This window comes from Salmo trutta, chromosome 39 (genome assembly GCF_901001165.1).
Source record: "Salmo trutta chromosome 39, fSalTru1.1, whole genome shotgun sequence".
NCBI lineage: Eukaryota > Metazoa > Chordata > Actinopteri > Salmoniformes > Salmonidae > Salmo > Salmo trutta.
Window position 1 is genome coordinate 19911511 of NC_042995.1, and position 14714 is coordinate 19926224.

Genomic DNA, 14714 nt, shown 5'->3' on the forward strand with positions numbered 1-14714 from the left:
TGGTTAGAAGTGATTTGAACAAAGGTCATACCACAGAAGTGTCCCTCATCAGAGTGGTCGGAGCAGTCGTATCTCCCGTTGCAGATGCTCTCAGGAGGCAGGCAGACGGAGGTGTCGTTGGCACAGGGGTATCTGGGAGGCTTACAGGGCGATATCTCACAGCTTTCCTCATCGGACAGATCCTCACAGTCATAGTCCCCGTCACACACCCAGCTCTTACTGATACACTTGCCTGTGAGGGGAGAAACGGAGAGAGATGAGGCAAGGGACGAAATTGCAAAAATCGAAATCATTTTGTCCTTATAAGAGATATTGTGAATGATAACAAACCCACATTTCAACCGTAAGTACAAAAATAAGAATTGATTGTCCATTTTCTTGAAGAGAATGGAAACTATCAGATATAAACTGGTGAGAAAATGGTCATAGTGATACCTAAGCCTAAACTGTCAATACCATCAAATGAAGCAATTCTGCTGATTCTAGGTAGTTTGTCAAATGCTTCTAAAGTGACTGGAAATAGAAGCTTTTAGAAACAATTGCAGGAAATAGGAAGCAATTATTGGAAGCAGCGAGGTAAAAAGCACAGTCTCAGAGGAATCCTGAAAAGCTGAGGACTAAAAGCGCTTTAGGCATCAGAAGAAAGTAAAGTGTATGGTGCTAGCAGAGAGGCAGCCCACCTCAGCTTTAATCTGTGGTATTGATGAGGAAACCCTGGAATAAATCCTGTTTACGTGGCTTGCAACAAGGCCTAATGAAAGGCTATGTATTTGGCCCAAATGGCACACCATTCCCTATATAGTGCACTAGTTTTGACCAGGGCCCATATGGCTCTGGTTAAAAGTAGTGCACTGTATAGGGAATAGGGTGCCATTTGGGATGCCTCCTATATATTTTCAACGGCTATACTTTGTCAGCCTCAGCGTAAGGCAGTCAGCTTAGTCTGGACAGACACAGTGAATACAGATCAGAGCTGAGTCTGCCAATTATTTCAATTCAAACAACAGTGTGTTGATCTATTGTTGGAGGTATGTTCTTTCTGTTCGCTTTAATTTGGGAGTGTTTTACAAAATACTGCGATTCCAATCGGGTATCCTAATGAAGCTGTTTCAGAATCCACGCTGAGGGATCTTCTTTAACAAACCTAACGCAATGGTCAATCTTAGCGCTGGCGGTAATCCGTTATAGCCTGCTCTTGAACATTTTTGCATTTCACACTGCACTATTTGCGTAGCTTCAATATGAAAATACATTGTTAAACATTTTCTATAGAATTCACACAGATGTAGGGGCTAGCCCTACTGTGAATTGTAGTCTTGACTTGGACATGCCAAACGTAGTCAATAAACTAGATGAAATGAAGTAGGCTATTAATAAGCCCTGAAAAGACAGTGCATAATCAAATTTGAATGAAAACAAAACAACCTATTTGAAATAGGCTATGTCTAAATACAGTTACAGGCACCATAATCGCTCCCCATGGGCATATTATACAGATAACGAAACTTAGACGGTTTTGCACACATCTAAACTTTTGACAGGAGCTGGATAAAGATCCAGTATAAAGAGAAAGGGGGAATGTCCACTCACCGTTACACTGCTCGCAAATGTAACGTTTTATAAACATCATGAAACCATCTTACAGATCATTTCTGCACTTCTCCGGAAATAGCAGACAAAATTGCATTGCATTCAGTCATGTACATTCTCACCATAAACCCCACGGACGGAGAATCTTTCTAATACGTTTTGTTTTTAATCGAATGAAACAAAAAAGAATACATCTGCTTTTTAAACCAACAACAGTACTTCTAAATAGGATCGGGGTCATGATATCAGAAATGGCTTCTCTCGTTCCATGGTACAGTGTGAACGCGTAGGCCTAAATGTCTTTAAGCATAACATTCGCACGTCCATACAAAATACTTGGCTCCTGTCAATTGTATCGTGGCTTATGTGCGAACAAGATTCTCCCCCCAAAAATCGCAGTTGATGTGGTATTATAGGAGGATTGAATAGTTTGGAGGAGCGTGCCTCTTCGGTAATCGGACGAGAGGCGCTCTTTGAAAATGGTGACGGATAGCCAACTGAAAAAGCGACATCAATTAAGCAGGTATGTGAATTGTGAATGATGAAAAAGCATGAGTGCAAAAACCTCCAAAATACTTTCAAGCACTCTCAGTAGACCATTTAAACCCCTTTATTCATAGGCTAGTTAGATAACGGCCGGGATAAAAAATATGCACCTATGCGACGCTGTTAAACCAGCCTAGATTTGGTTTTTAATCAAATTAAACGAAATGGGGGGGGGGGGGGGGGGGGCAATTGCTTTTTATGTTTCTAAATACGAGATTCACCGGCCAAAAAGGCATGTCTCTTCCATTGGCACTGTGCTTCGTGGCTGGATAGGCTGTGCTTCCTCTCTCAAAAGCCTTGCCATTATCAACTGTGTTACCTTTAAGACCTGCTTTTTGTGGATCTTAAAACTCCTCATGACATTTTATTGCATTTTACATGGTAAGTCAATGATGTGTATTAAGCCTTTTAACAGCATGAGATCAGTGAACTAAGCCAGAGGTTTTTCTCATTTGAATTCTCCACTTTAAGACCAATGATATATAATGGAGTGCACCGTACAGATGATTCATATCAACTCCACTGAACTACTGGCACAATAACATGACCAACTTACATTGGGAAATCTGCAACTCCTAGGCCAATTTGATTTACCACAACCATGTGGAACTGTTTTAGGAGTCACATAAAACACCCCAAGTATTCCCATTTTACCGTCATGGCTGCATGATAAAGTGTAGGAGAAGTCTACAAGATGCCCTGCAGGTATCATAAAAGACATGAAAGGCTCTCTGGCTTTTTCCTCACCATTGTGTGTGAATTCTAACCCTGTAGGCTAATATCAGCTTCCCCAATGTGTGTCTGTACACCAAGGACACAAATTAAGACCATTTGAGGGTAATAACCAGAGATACATTCATTTGATTTATGTCTATGTTAATAACTGAGAGGTCGACATTAAAAACACGGTTCATTTCGAGGGCGGTGTACAGTACAGTCCTGTACGCAGAGTACACAAAACATCTGGTGAGGTAGCTACAGTACCTGAGCTTTTACAGGTGAGCTTTTTGTGTAGGTCCCAGTAGCTACAGTCCAGATGACACCTTGATGAAAGCAGTGTAGCTTTCTACAGTTAAACATGGGTATTTAACGATACAGTGTGCACTGCATCAGAGCCACAGAGTGCGCAGCATTTCTTTTCTAAAGTGTTTTCACAGTAGCTTCAGTGCTGTACCTGAGGTTTGACAGGTGAACTTTGCGTGCGGGTCGCACATTCTGCTGGCGCCTTCACAGTCTGCCTCGTCACTCCCGTCCTCGCAGTCCTTGTCCCCGTCACACCTCCAGCGCTCGGGGATACAGGTGCCATCGTCGTCCCGGCAATGGAACTCATCTCCGCTGCAGTCATCAGCTAATACCGAGGCTATAGGAGAGACAGAGGTTCAGAGAGATAAACATACATTTACAAATACAGAGTTCAGGTAGGGCTATGCACTTCAGCAAATAAAGCACTTCTTTCTTGGGTAAGGGCTATTTTTACAAGGACAGATATTGCACATCTCAAACCCATATTCCTAACCGCATCCCCTGAAGTGTGATGAATAGTATCCCCATTTCAAAGACTATATTGAGCATATTCTCCGACTGCATTATACTTTTCACAGATCTAAGACTTGAATCCGAAGGGTGTGATTCCCGTAAGGCAGATAGAAGAATGAGAAGTTAGTGTGTTTTTCCCCCACCTGTCCCAGTGCAGGTGGTGTTCTCATCACTGTTGTCCCCACAGTCATCGTCCCCGTCACAGGCCCAGTGGTCAGGGATACACTTCCCACTGGCACACTGGAATTGGGCACCGGAACAGGCATGGACACAACCCACCTCGTCACTACCATCCCCACAGTCATCATCTGGGTGAGGTGGAAAGGGAGAGGGGGAAAGAATGGGGAGAGGGGAAAAGGAGGGGAGACAGGGGGAACGGATGGGGAGAGGGGGAAAGGAGAGGGAGAGGGGGAAAGGATGGAATGATGGAAGACAGGGGGAAAGGATGGAAGATGGGGAAAGGATGGGAGAAGGGAGAAGGATGGAAGACAAGGGGAAAGGATGGGGAGAGGGGGAAAGGAGGGAAGACAGGGGGAACGGATGGGGAGAGGGGGAAAGGAGAGGGAGAGGGGGAAAGGATGGAATGATGGAAGACAGTGGGAAAGGATGGAAGATGGGGAAAGGATGGAAGAGGGGGAAAGGATGGGAGAAGGGAGAAGGATGGAAGACAAGGGGAAAGGATGGGGAGAGGGGGAAAGGAGGGAAGACAGGGTGAAAGGACGGAAGAGACAGGGAATGGACAGAAGAGAGGGGGAACGGACGGAAGAGAGGGGGAACGGACGGAAGAGAGGGGGAACGGACGGAAGAGAGGGGGAACGGACGGAAGAGAGGGGGAACGGACAGAAGAGAGGGGGAACGGACGGAAGAGAGGGGGAACGGACGGAAGAGAGAGGGAACAGATGGAAGAGAGGGGGAACGGACAGAAGAGAGGGGGAACGGATGGAAGAGAGGGGGAACGGACGGAAGAGAGGGGGAACGGACGGAAGAGAGAGGGAACAGATGGAAGAGAGGGGGAACGGACGAAAGAGAGAGGGAACGGACGGAAGAGCGGGGGAAAGGACAGAAGGGAGATTAAGAAACAGTGTGAGAGTCACAGCGTGGTTCAGAGAAAGTGAAATGTGTTCATCCAGCAAGCTGCTTCTTGAGAGTGCAGGTCCATCCCATGGCGTTTTCCCAGTAAGGAAAACTGGTTGAAATGATGTTGTTACAACCAGATAACAACCAATTCTGGTTGTACACTGGTTATTGTAATGACGCCATTTCAAATCAGGCAGTTTTTCCCACCGAGGTAGAAAATTGAACTGTAAAAAGAGAGTGTTCACAGAAAAATACCACTCACCTGAGTCACAGTGCCATTTCAAACTAACACACCTTCCATTGGAACAGCTGAACTGTGTAAGGGGCTCACATGTGGCGAAATCTGTTAAGAAAGAAAGAAGAAGAAATTGTGTTATTGTTGTAACACAAGAGGTTTGGAATTCAATTTGGGATTTTTTCTAACGAAGCACTTTTGATGACTGGAATTGATCAATTACGACTGTCCAGAATCACGTAGGCCGGTAACTTACACACCGCATGCCATGAACACCTCTGAAACAGTGTGGGTGAACATCTGTTATTATTACACATTCGATGCAGGAGACATTGGCACAGTTATGTGAGTCGGCATTGCCTTTGAATTCCGAAGTTACAAAAATTGGAGTGCGCAAAGTGTTTTTCAGCGCAGGCTGAAATTAGATTTAAGGAAGCCAAGCAGAAACTGTAATTACTATGAACACTGTCTGTCTCTGTTTGTACTTGTGAAGCAGTTTCTAAGTAGCACCAGAGGTAACAGAAAAGTATCATTCACAGCAATATTTTCTAACAGAAGGTTCAAATTGTTCCTGCTGATTGTTTTGCAGACTGTGTCCTACTGCCTGTTACTTTTCCCTCTTATCTAAAACAAGTGTGGAAGGTGATATCAGATTACATTACTTTGGTTTAACAACTCTGTGGTGATGGTGATATACAGTCATTTTAGATGTATCCTCGCCAGAAGAGGGTGTATTTACATTGTGGGATACCTGACCTGGAGAAAGGTCATTTGGGGTTCATGCGCATGTGTCGCGGCTGTCTTTGAACCTGTTTGAACTTGCATTCGTGTCTTCACTGACATTTGCAAACCTCTCCTGACCCAGTCCGTAATACCTACATGTTTCAAGCAGATCACCATAGCCCCTGTGCCCAAGAACGCCAAGGTAACATGCCAAAATGACTACGACCCTGTAGCACTCACATCTGTAGCCATGAAGTGCTTTGAAAGGCTGGCCCGGGCCTACATCAACACCATCAGCAGTTTTTCAGCTCATTTCCTGCACATCTAAACATTTCACCATACGATGGCGAGAAATGTTTCTCGTTTTGAATATGATATCTGAGTGAGAGTGACTAACAAAATCCATGGGGGTCCTCCGGTCTCTAATTTCACCATGATTACTACAAGTTTAGATAGCTGGCCCCTAGACTAACTTACCAATATAGAAAAATATTAGCCCGACATGGCTAACTGTGTGACTGTCAGTGACTGACATAACAAGAGGAAAAACTGCTGATGCATACAACCAAATTTCAAAATTGCATCTTGTGTACTCTCAAAAGTAAGGAGGGCGGGGGGGTTGAGCCAGTTGCCAATCCCTGATCTACATCTTTGAAAGCCCATGCATGCTATTGTTTCAGAGAAGAAAGACATAATTATCCCTCTCATGACAGGGAAGAGTCCCAGCTATTTCACATTTAAAATATTAAAAGCCTTTCTCTCCATCTCCATGTTGAGTTGTCTGCTCCAGAGTATGTCAGAGCACGCCCAGAGGGTATGCTACATTCTAAATTGAATTAACATGATGGGTAGGTCAAACACAAGGCTTACAGTGGAATATAATGCAAAAGATAGAACAAGTCTCAAAAACATTGTGAATGATTTCTGAAATGCTAGGCTAACGTTGATATCATTTCGATTTAAGTCAACCTATCCAAGTGGAAGGAACCAAAGGAGGGAAACCCATTGATTTGTCATGGCTGGAGTGTTAAGAAAATACCCAGGCTAACATATCACGAGGAATGTCTTGTCCAATGGACTGCTTCATTCTAAGTAGTATGCCGGTATGAATATCTCAACACAGCCGTGACTTCATTTCATTTCATTTAACCTTTAAATGGAATCTTGTCCAGAAGCTCACCACAAGAGGCGGTCTCATCAGAGTGGTCCCCACAGTCGTCTTCCCTGTCACAACGCCAGGACTCTGGGATGCATCTCCCGTTCTCACAGGAGAACTGGTCAGCTTGGCATGATCCCGCTGAAAACATTCATAGCAATAATAGAATAGCATTTTATAACATTATTTTACTACACCGAAGTTCCCATTAGAAAAGTTACGTCTTTCTATTCTATTATGCAACAGTTATATACCGTAATTTCCGGACTATTAAGCGCACCTGAATATAAGCCGCACCCACTGAATTAAAAAAAAGATATTATTTTGAACATAAATAAAACGCACATAAGCCGCAGGTGCCTACCGGTACATTGAAACAAATGAACTTTACGCAGGCTTTAACGAAACACGGCTTGTAACAAAAATAAATAGGCTTTAACGAAACACGGCTTGTAACAAAAATAAATAGGCTTTAACGAAACACGGCTTGTAACAAAAAATACAAAATTAACAGTAAGCTTTAGTTGTCTTTTTGCACTGAGTCAATTCCTCACGCTGCTGTTTCCAACGTCTTATCATCGACTCATTAAGACCAAGCTCCCGTGCAGCAGCTCTATTTCCTTTTCCAACAGCCAGATCAATCGCCTTCAACTTGAAAGCTGCATCATATGCATTTCTCCGTGTCTTTGCCATGATGAGGGTGACAAAATGACTACCGTAATCAGAATGATGGGAAGTTTGAGAGCCCTCGATTTAATCTAAACAGTAAACAAAAAAGTTGTTTGACCTTAACCCGTTCGGCAATTTCATTGGTCTAATGAAAGCTTCATGCCGCCAAAAAACTGATCACGTCACAGAATATGTTATTTTGAAAAAAAAAAAAAATGAAAGCGGGAAAAATCCATATATTAGCCGCGTCATTGTTTAAGCCGCGAGGTTCAAAGCCTGGGAAAAAAGTTGCGGCTTATAGTCCGGAATTTACGGTAGTGCTTTTCAATACCAGTATGGTCTTAATAAGTACTTAAATAAAGTGCATTGACTAGACCTGGCCTATTTCAGTGAGTGAATCCACACCATTATAGTACGGGACGTTTTTAAGTCATGTCTGATCTTTTGCATTTACTGTTCATGTTCTGTAACATTTGATTCCACATAGAGAGCCAGCAGACCATGTGTGTTGCATATATTTTATTTTTATTTAACCTTTATTTAACTAGGCAAGTCAGTTAAGAACAAATTCTTATTTGCAATGACGGCCTACCCCGGCCAAACTCTAACCCGGACAACGTTGGGCCAATTGTGCGCCGCCCTATTGGACTCCCAATCACGGCCAGTTGTGATACAGCCTGGAATTGAACCAGGGTCTGTAGTGACGCCTCTAGCACTGAGATGCAGTGCCTTAGACCGCTGCGCCACTCTGGAGCCCTTTAGTGCTAAAACATCTGGATTTGGTTTCTCCGTGACTGGTCGTCCTAGAGAATTGACTCGCTACTATCTACTCTATCTACTCACAGTAATCTAGTTATTCACAGAGATCAAAAAGTGAACGTAAAAAACGTGAAACCAGGATATCATTCATATAAATCGCCATTTTCTTTCTTATGGAATCATCCTATCCGTGTTCAGGATGGGCATTGTGTCAACATCTGGCAACTGAAACACCTTGATAAGGATAAAGTGAAACAAAAACATTTCTCATCTACATCCCCTAACAAAACCCCCATGTCCCCCAGAGGAGGTGTGCATATCCTGGTCAAGTCTCCTGGATGGAGAAGATGATGAATTATCCCAGTATATAGATACAATCATGATGTGCAGTAGCACAGAGGCCATTGGGAATCTTTGACATAAGCGTCCCTCACCAACACGGGAAATCATGCAGTAGTGCATGTTTAAGTCTTGTAAGAGTTGTCTTCTCCTCTCTGCGTATTCTCCAATGGCCTCTGCTCTGACAGAACCTCTCCCAAATGACTATCTTGTTGGAGAAACTTGGAGATCATGTCACGGTTGTAGTAAGAATGGGACCAAGGCGCAGTGGATGTTAAGTTCCACATATTTATTACAAAGTGAAACTTTAAGCAAAAGCAAATAAATCAATTAACGAACAACGAAACGTGACTACGTGGTGCACATGCACAAACACAAAACAATATCCCACAAACACAGGTGGGAAAAATAGCTACTTAAAAATGATCCCCAATTAGAGGCTACGATTACCAGCTGCCTCTAATTGGGAACCAAACCAAAACACCAACATAGAAATGTTAAACTAGAACACCCCCTCATCACGCCCTGACCTACTATACCATAGAGAAACAAGGGCTCTCTATGGTCAGGGTGTGACAGTATCCCCCCCCCCCCAAAGGTGCGGACTCTGGCCGCAAAACCTGAAACCAAATGGGAGGGTTTGGGGGGATGACGAGTGTCGGTGGCGGCTCCGGTGCGGGTCGTAGCCCTCCCCCCCCAGACCCCGGATCCGACCATGGCGCCGGGCTGAACGACGTGCCTGGACTGGGCATCGGCGCAGAGGAAGGCTCCAGCCATGGAGGTGGGTTGAACGCCGTGCCCGGACTGGGCACCGGCGCAGAGGAAGGCTCCGGCCTTGGAGCTGGGCTGGTCGCTGTGCTTGGACTGGACACCGGCGCAGAGGAAAGCTCCTGCCATGGAGCTGGACTCGACACCGTGCCTGGACTGGACACCGGCGCAGAGGAAGGCTCCGACCTTGGAGCTGGACTGGACACCGTGCCTGGTCTGGCCACCGGCGCAGAGGAAGGCTCCTGCCCTGGAGCTGGACTGGACGCCTTGCATGGAAGCTCCGGACCATTGACCCTCGCTGGAGGTTCCGGGCCGTGGACCGTCGCTGGAGGTTCCGGACCGTGGGCCGTCGCAGGAGGTTCCGGACCGTGGGCCGTCGCAGGAGGTTCCGGACCGTGGGCCGTCGCAGGAGGTTCCGCACCGTGGGCCGTCGCAGGAGGTTCCGTACTCTGGACCGTCGCAGGAGGTTCCGTACTCTGGACCGTCGCAGGAGGTTCCGGACTGTGGACCGTCGCAGGAGGTTCCGGACTGTGGACCGTCGCTGGAGGTTCCGGACTGTGGACCGTCGCCGGAGGTTCCGGACTGTGGACCGTCGCCGGAGGTTCCGGACTGTGGACCGTCGCCGGAAGCTCTGGACTGGGGACCGTCGCCGGAAGCTCTGGACTGGGGACCGTCGCCGGAAGCTCTGGACTGGGAACCGTCGCCGGAAGCTCTGGACTGTGAACCGTCGCCGGAAGCTCTGGACTGTGAACCGTCGCCGGAAGCTCTGGACTGTGAATGCGCACTGGAGGCCTAGTGCGTGGAGCCGGTACAGGTGGCACCGGACTGGCGAGTGCGAGGAGCAGGCACAGGACGTACCGGACTGGGGAGGCGCACTGGAGGCCTGATGCATGGGGCTGGCACAGGTTGCACCGGACTGGTGACACGCTCTTCAGGGCGAGTGCGAGGAGCAGGCACAGGACGTACCGGACTGGGGACACGCACTTCAGGGCAAGTGCGAGAAGGAGGCACAGGACTTACGGGACTGGGGAGGCGCAATGGAGGCCTGATGCGTGGGGCCGGCACAGGTTGCACCAGACTGGTGACACGCTCTTCAGGGCGAGTGCGAGGAGCAGGCACAGGACGTACCGGACTGGGGAGGCGCACTGGAGGCCTGATGCGTGGGGCCAGCACAGGTTGCACCGGACTGGTGACACGCTCTTCAGGACGAGTGCGAGGAGCAGGCACAGGACGTACTGGACTGGGGACACGCACTCCAGGGCGAGTGTGAGGAGGAGGCACAGGACGTACCGGACTGGGAACACGCACTTCAGGGCGAGTGCGAGGAGGAGACACAGGACGTACCAGACTGGGAGGCGCACTGGAGGTCAAAAGCATGGAACCAGCCCAGGTTGCACCAGACTGCTAACCGAATCCTCTGGTCGGATGTTGAGCAGAACACACTTGCACAACACCTCTCTCATCTCTCTCTCCCAACCTTTCCATTGCCTCCCTGATGGTCTCTGGCTCTTCAGGGCGAGTGCAAGGAGCAGGCACATGACGCACCGGGCTGGGGAGGCGCACTGGAGATCTGGTGCGTGGAGCCAGCACAGATGGCACCGGACTGATGACCCGATCTTCAGCCCGCCTGCGCTGCAGCCTACTCTTCGCCAACATCATCCTCCGATATCCTTCTTCACATTGCTCCATCGACTCCCAGGCGGGCTCTGGCTCTCTCCTTGGGTCGACCGACCACTTCTCTATCGCCTGCACCATGTGCTCTGGCTCTTCCCGCGGCTCAGCCGGCCACCGCTTGTGCCCCCCCCAAAAGAATCTTGGGGTTGTCCTTGGGCTTTCTGTGGCTGCGAACTCTGGCGCCGTCGCTGTCCTCCATTATTACCTTCCGTCTGCCGCCAAGGAACGGTTTCGCATCCACCCATCACTTCTTCCCATGTCCAAAACTCCTTTACCTCGTGGATACGTTGCTTGGTCCTCTTTTGGTGGAATATTCTGTCATGGTTGTCGTAACAACGGGACCAAGGCGCAGCGGATGTTGAGTTCCACATATTTATTACAAAGTGAAACTTTAAGCAAAAGCAAATAAATCAATAAACGAACAACGAAACGTGACTACGTGGTGCACATGCACAAACACAAAACAATATCCCACAAACACAGGTGGGAAAAATAGCTACTTAAATTTGATCCCCAATTAGAGGCAACAATTACCAGCTGCCTCTAATTGGGAACCAAACCAAAACACCAACATAGAAATGTTAAACTAGAACAACCCCTCGTCACGCCCTGACCTACTACACCATAGAGAAACAAGGGCTCTCTATGGTCAGGGCGTGACAGATCACTTAAGTTTGTTCTACAACATGGAATCTGGCGGCCGCATCCTGGTCCATAGGACCTAGATGGGCCTCTAAGTAGAGCAGACAGTAGCATACCAGAGCAGGTGAAGTTGGACTCGTCCTCGTTGTTCCCACAGTCGTTGGTCCCGTCACAGAGCCACCTCTTGGGGATGCAGCGGTTGTTCAGACACTTGAACTGATCCGCAGGGCAACTACGATTATCTGTAATGATGGGCAAAATTGCTTTGATATTTAGTCTTTGACGTAAACTGTCATGCAATCATATTAATGTGTTCATTATTTGTTACTTTTATTTCTTATTTTTCTTTAGGTATTTTTCTTAAAACTGCATTGTTGGTTAAGGGCTTGTAAGTAAACATTTCACTGTAAGGTATACCTGTTGTATTCGGCGCATGTGACAAATATAACTTATTTTGATCATAGATATTGGATAGTTAGCTAGAAAGCATGACAGAAAAAGTCAGCCTAGCAATTTCAGTCTTGCTAGGCTGTTGTTGTTAATTTCAACTTCATGATTTATTTTTTGTAATTTTTTTATCAGTCTCTGGGACATGTCCTATTCTCCATAAATGCAAAATGATCTATATTTTCAAACACGCAGAATAAGACCTACAGCAGATGTACGGTTCCTCATCACTCCCGTCCAAACAGTCATGGTCCCCATCACATTTCCAGGAGGCCTGGACACAACGCTGGTTCCTACACTGGAACTCTTCAATCCCACATCTCTGTGGCTCCCCATGGTCCCCTGAATCTCCCAATGTGGCTGCAAGCAAACACACACACACACACACATCCACTTGCTGGCTCATCTTCACACTCCGCAGAACATATTCCTCAAAAGAGCCACAACTGATGAAACATTTATTTTATGTTAAATGCTGGCATTGAAAATCAGTACTGGCATATTGAGTTCTACATGACCATATCTTATCTGCTGTCATTATTCCTATTGATTGCCTTGGTCATTGATGTGGAGTGTCGGGCTGAACGGGCCTTGTATGTTTGAGATAAGAGTGTATTTGACAGGGCTTACAGGAGCAGGTGAGGTTATTCGTGTCCAGGTACTGGTTGTCAGCGCAGGCACACACTCTGCTACCGGGAATGGCCAGACACAGGCTACCGCAGCCACCATTATCAACCCCACACGCATTGTCACCTAAAGATCAATTAGATAAACCAAAGTAGGCTAAATCCGATCTTGCTTTCTTTTTTTTGCAGCTACAGCCTTTATAATGCAACATATTAGGGAAGACAATAACATAACTCAAATCTGTAACACTAACATATATATAATCCTAGTTACAGTGATGCTATTATACCAAATACTATATTCAAAACTTTCATAGATTAAAACGGCTTAATGTCTGTATTCCTATCCGCATGCCAGCCAGAGCGACTGTTTATATGACTCAGCCAAAGGCAGAATCATCCAAACCCCGCTGCTATAAAAAGTCGGAGCGACATCAGATGAAAACGGAACACTGTGTCTGACGGATCATTTGACATCCTCCTTGATGTCGATGAAACAGTATTTGAAGAGGTAGGGATATGAAGAGTGGTAAAAAAAAGGAGCGAGGAAGGCTGATGTAATACAAGGCATATGAAGACGTTGTAAAGGCTGAGGTGGGTGGCACCCAGCTGAGTTCAGCGTTCACTTTCGAGGTAGTGAGAGACAGTACAGACAGGTGGTGCTTCAATGTGCCAACCAATGACTGTTATCATGACAACCCCCGTGCAGCTGAGTCTGAAAACACGGCCTGGGGTTACTATAAGTAGCTGTTAAAGGATTAGAGACGGTGTACATTTGAGGACAGTCTCAGCTTCAATTCTCATTGAATCAATCATTGGTCTCTCTCTTTGTTCGTGACTCGTCCTCAGTGGCTATGAGAGGATTTGGTTGTTAGAGAGAGGTTGCACCAGACAGACTAAAATATGCCTGACTCCCTACTGTTTAGGAGCCTGAGTCCCTACTGTTTAGGAGACTGAGTTGTGGCATTTCAAATATGCTAAGGCCAGACAAAACGGATTCACTGTTTAACGGATTTTCTCCCAAGGAAAGCGAGGCGAGCGAGCGAAAACGTGCACAATTAGAAGCATCAATCTACATAGAGCAAGCGTGACTAAATTCAAGTCCAGTAACTGTTCACCTCATCCTCCTTCGATTGTCTCGTCTGGCTGCCACGAAAAGCCCACACCTGCGGATCTGCACAAAGTGCGTCCGTGCCACTGGCAAACTTTGCTGGGCATGCTCGGCGGTCCTTACTTCAAACGCATTGTGGTGTTATCCGTTGGCCTACTACTACTGGTAGTACCGGTAAAATGTAAGTTATGAATCGCAAATCACCATACAGCTGACACACTTCGATTTCATCAATCATTTTGAGTTCAATTTGGTTGTCCAAAATACTATCCGCTTGCACTGCGTCTTCGCTGATGGATGCCCTGATCTCTGGCCAGTCAATTGGTTAAATTACATTGTTGTTTCGTCTATTACTCGCTTCTAATAGATCTGAAAATGATGCAATAACCATTAATTTAACCGACTGTTTGTTTATAATGAGGGACGTCCCACGTTTAACCTGGACACATAAATAGTAGGAATTTGCGCCGGCTTCAGCCGTGACTGTATGAGAGAGAATGAAACATCTGCACGTCGCCTGCAGGCTTGAGCGTGTGTTTCACTGTCCAATCCGAGGCTTGATCATGATCTGAGCGTGTGATCTGAGGCTGTTCGGGCTCTTGGGCATCAACGTGGGAAAGACTCGAGGGAGAGCGGTAGTGATGGGCATTCCGGCTCTTTTCAGTGAGCCGGCTGGTTCAGATCAGCTCACCAAAAAGAGCCGGCTCTTTTGGCTCCCAATCGGCTCTTTAAAAAAAATATGTTTTGTATTTTTTCAAGTCAAACAGTTTGCGATAGTTTGACTATGATTGGTGTTAAAACTATTCTAATTAAATT

At 46.5% G+C, this 14714-nt stretch overlaps 1 protein-coding gene across 1 annotated transcript in view; it reads right to left on the bottom strand.

Annotated features, from left to right (window-relative positions):
• LOC115179354 (low-density lipoprotein receptor-related protein 1B) overlaps positions 1-14714 on the bottom strand; it is a 203359-nt gene that overhangs the window by 110760 nt on the left and 77885 nt on the right. The window contains exons 14-21 of the mRNA XM_029740789.1: positions 12792-12914; positions 12369-12521; positions 11831-11956; positions 6888-7004; positions 5012-5092; positions 3816-3980; positions 3311-3496; positions 32-232 (exon numbers count right to left, since the gene is read on the bottom strand). Of these exons, the coding sequence (XP_029596649.1) occupies positions 32-232; positions 3311-3496; positions 3816-3980; positions 5012-5092; positions 6888-7004; positions 11831-11956; positions 12369-12521; positions 12792-12914 (1152 nt within the window). The remainder of the gene's footprint in view (positions 1-31; positions 233-3310; positions 3497-3815; positions 3981-5011; positions 5093-6887; positions 7005-11830; positions 11957-12368; positions 12522-12791; positions 12915-14714) is intronic.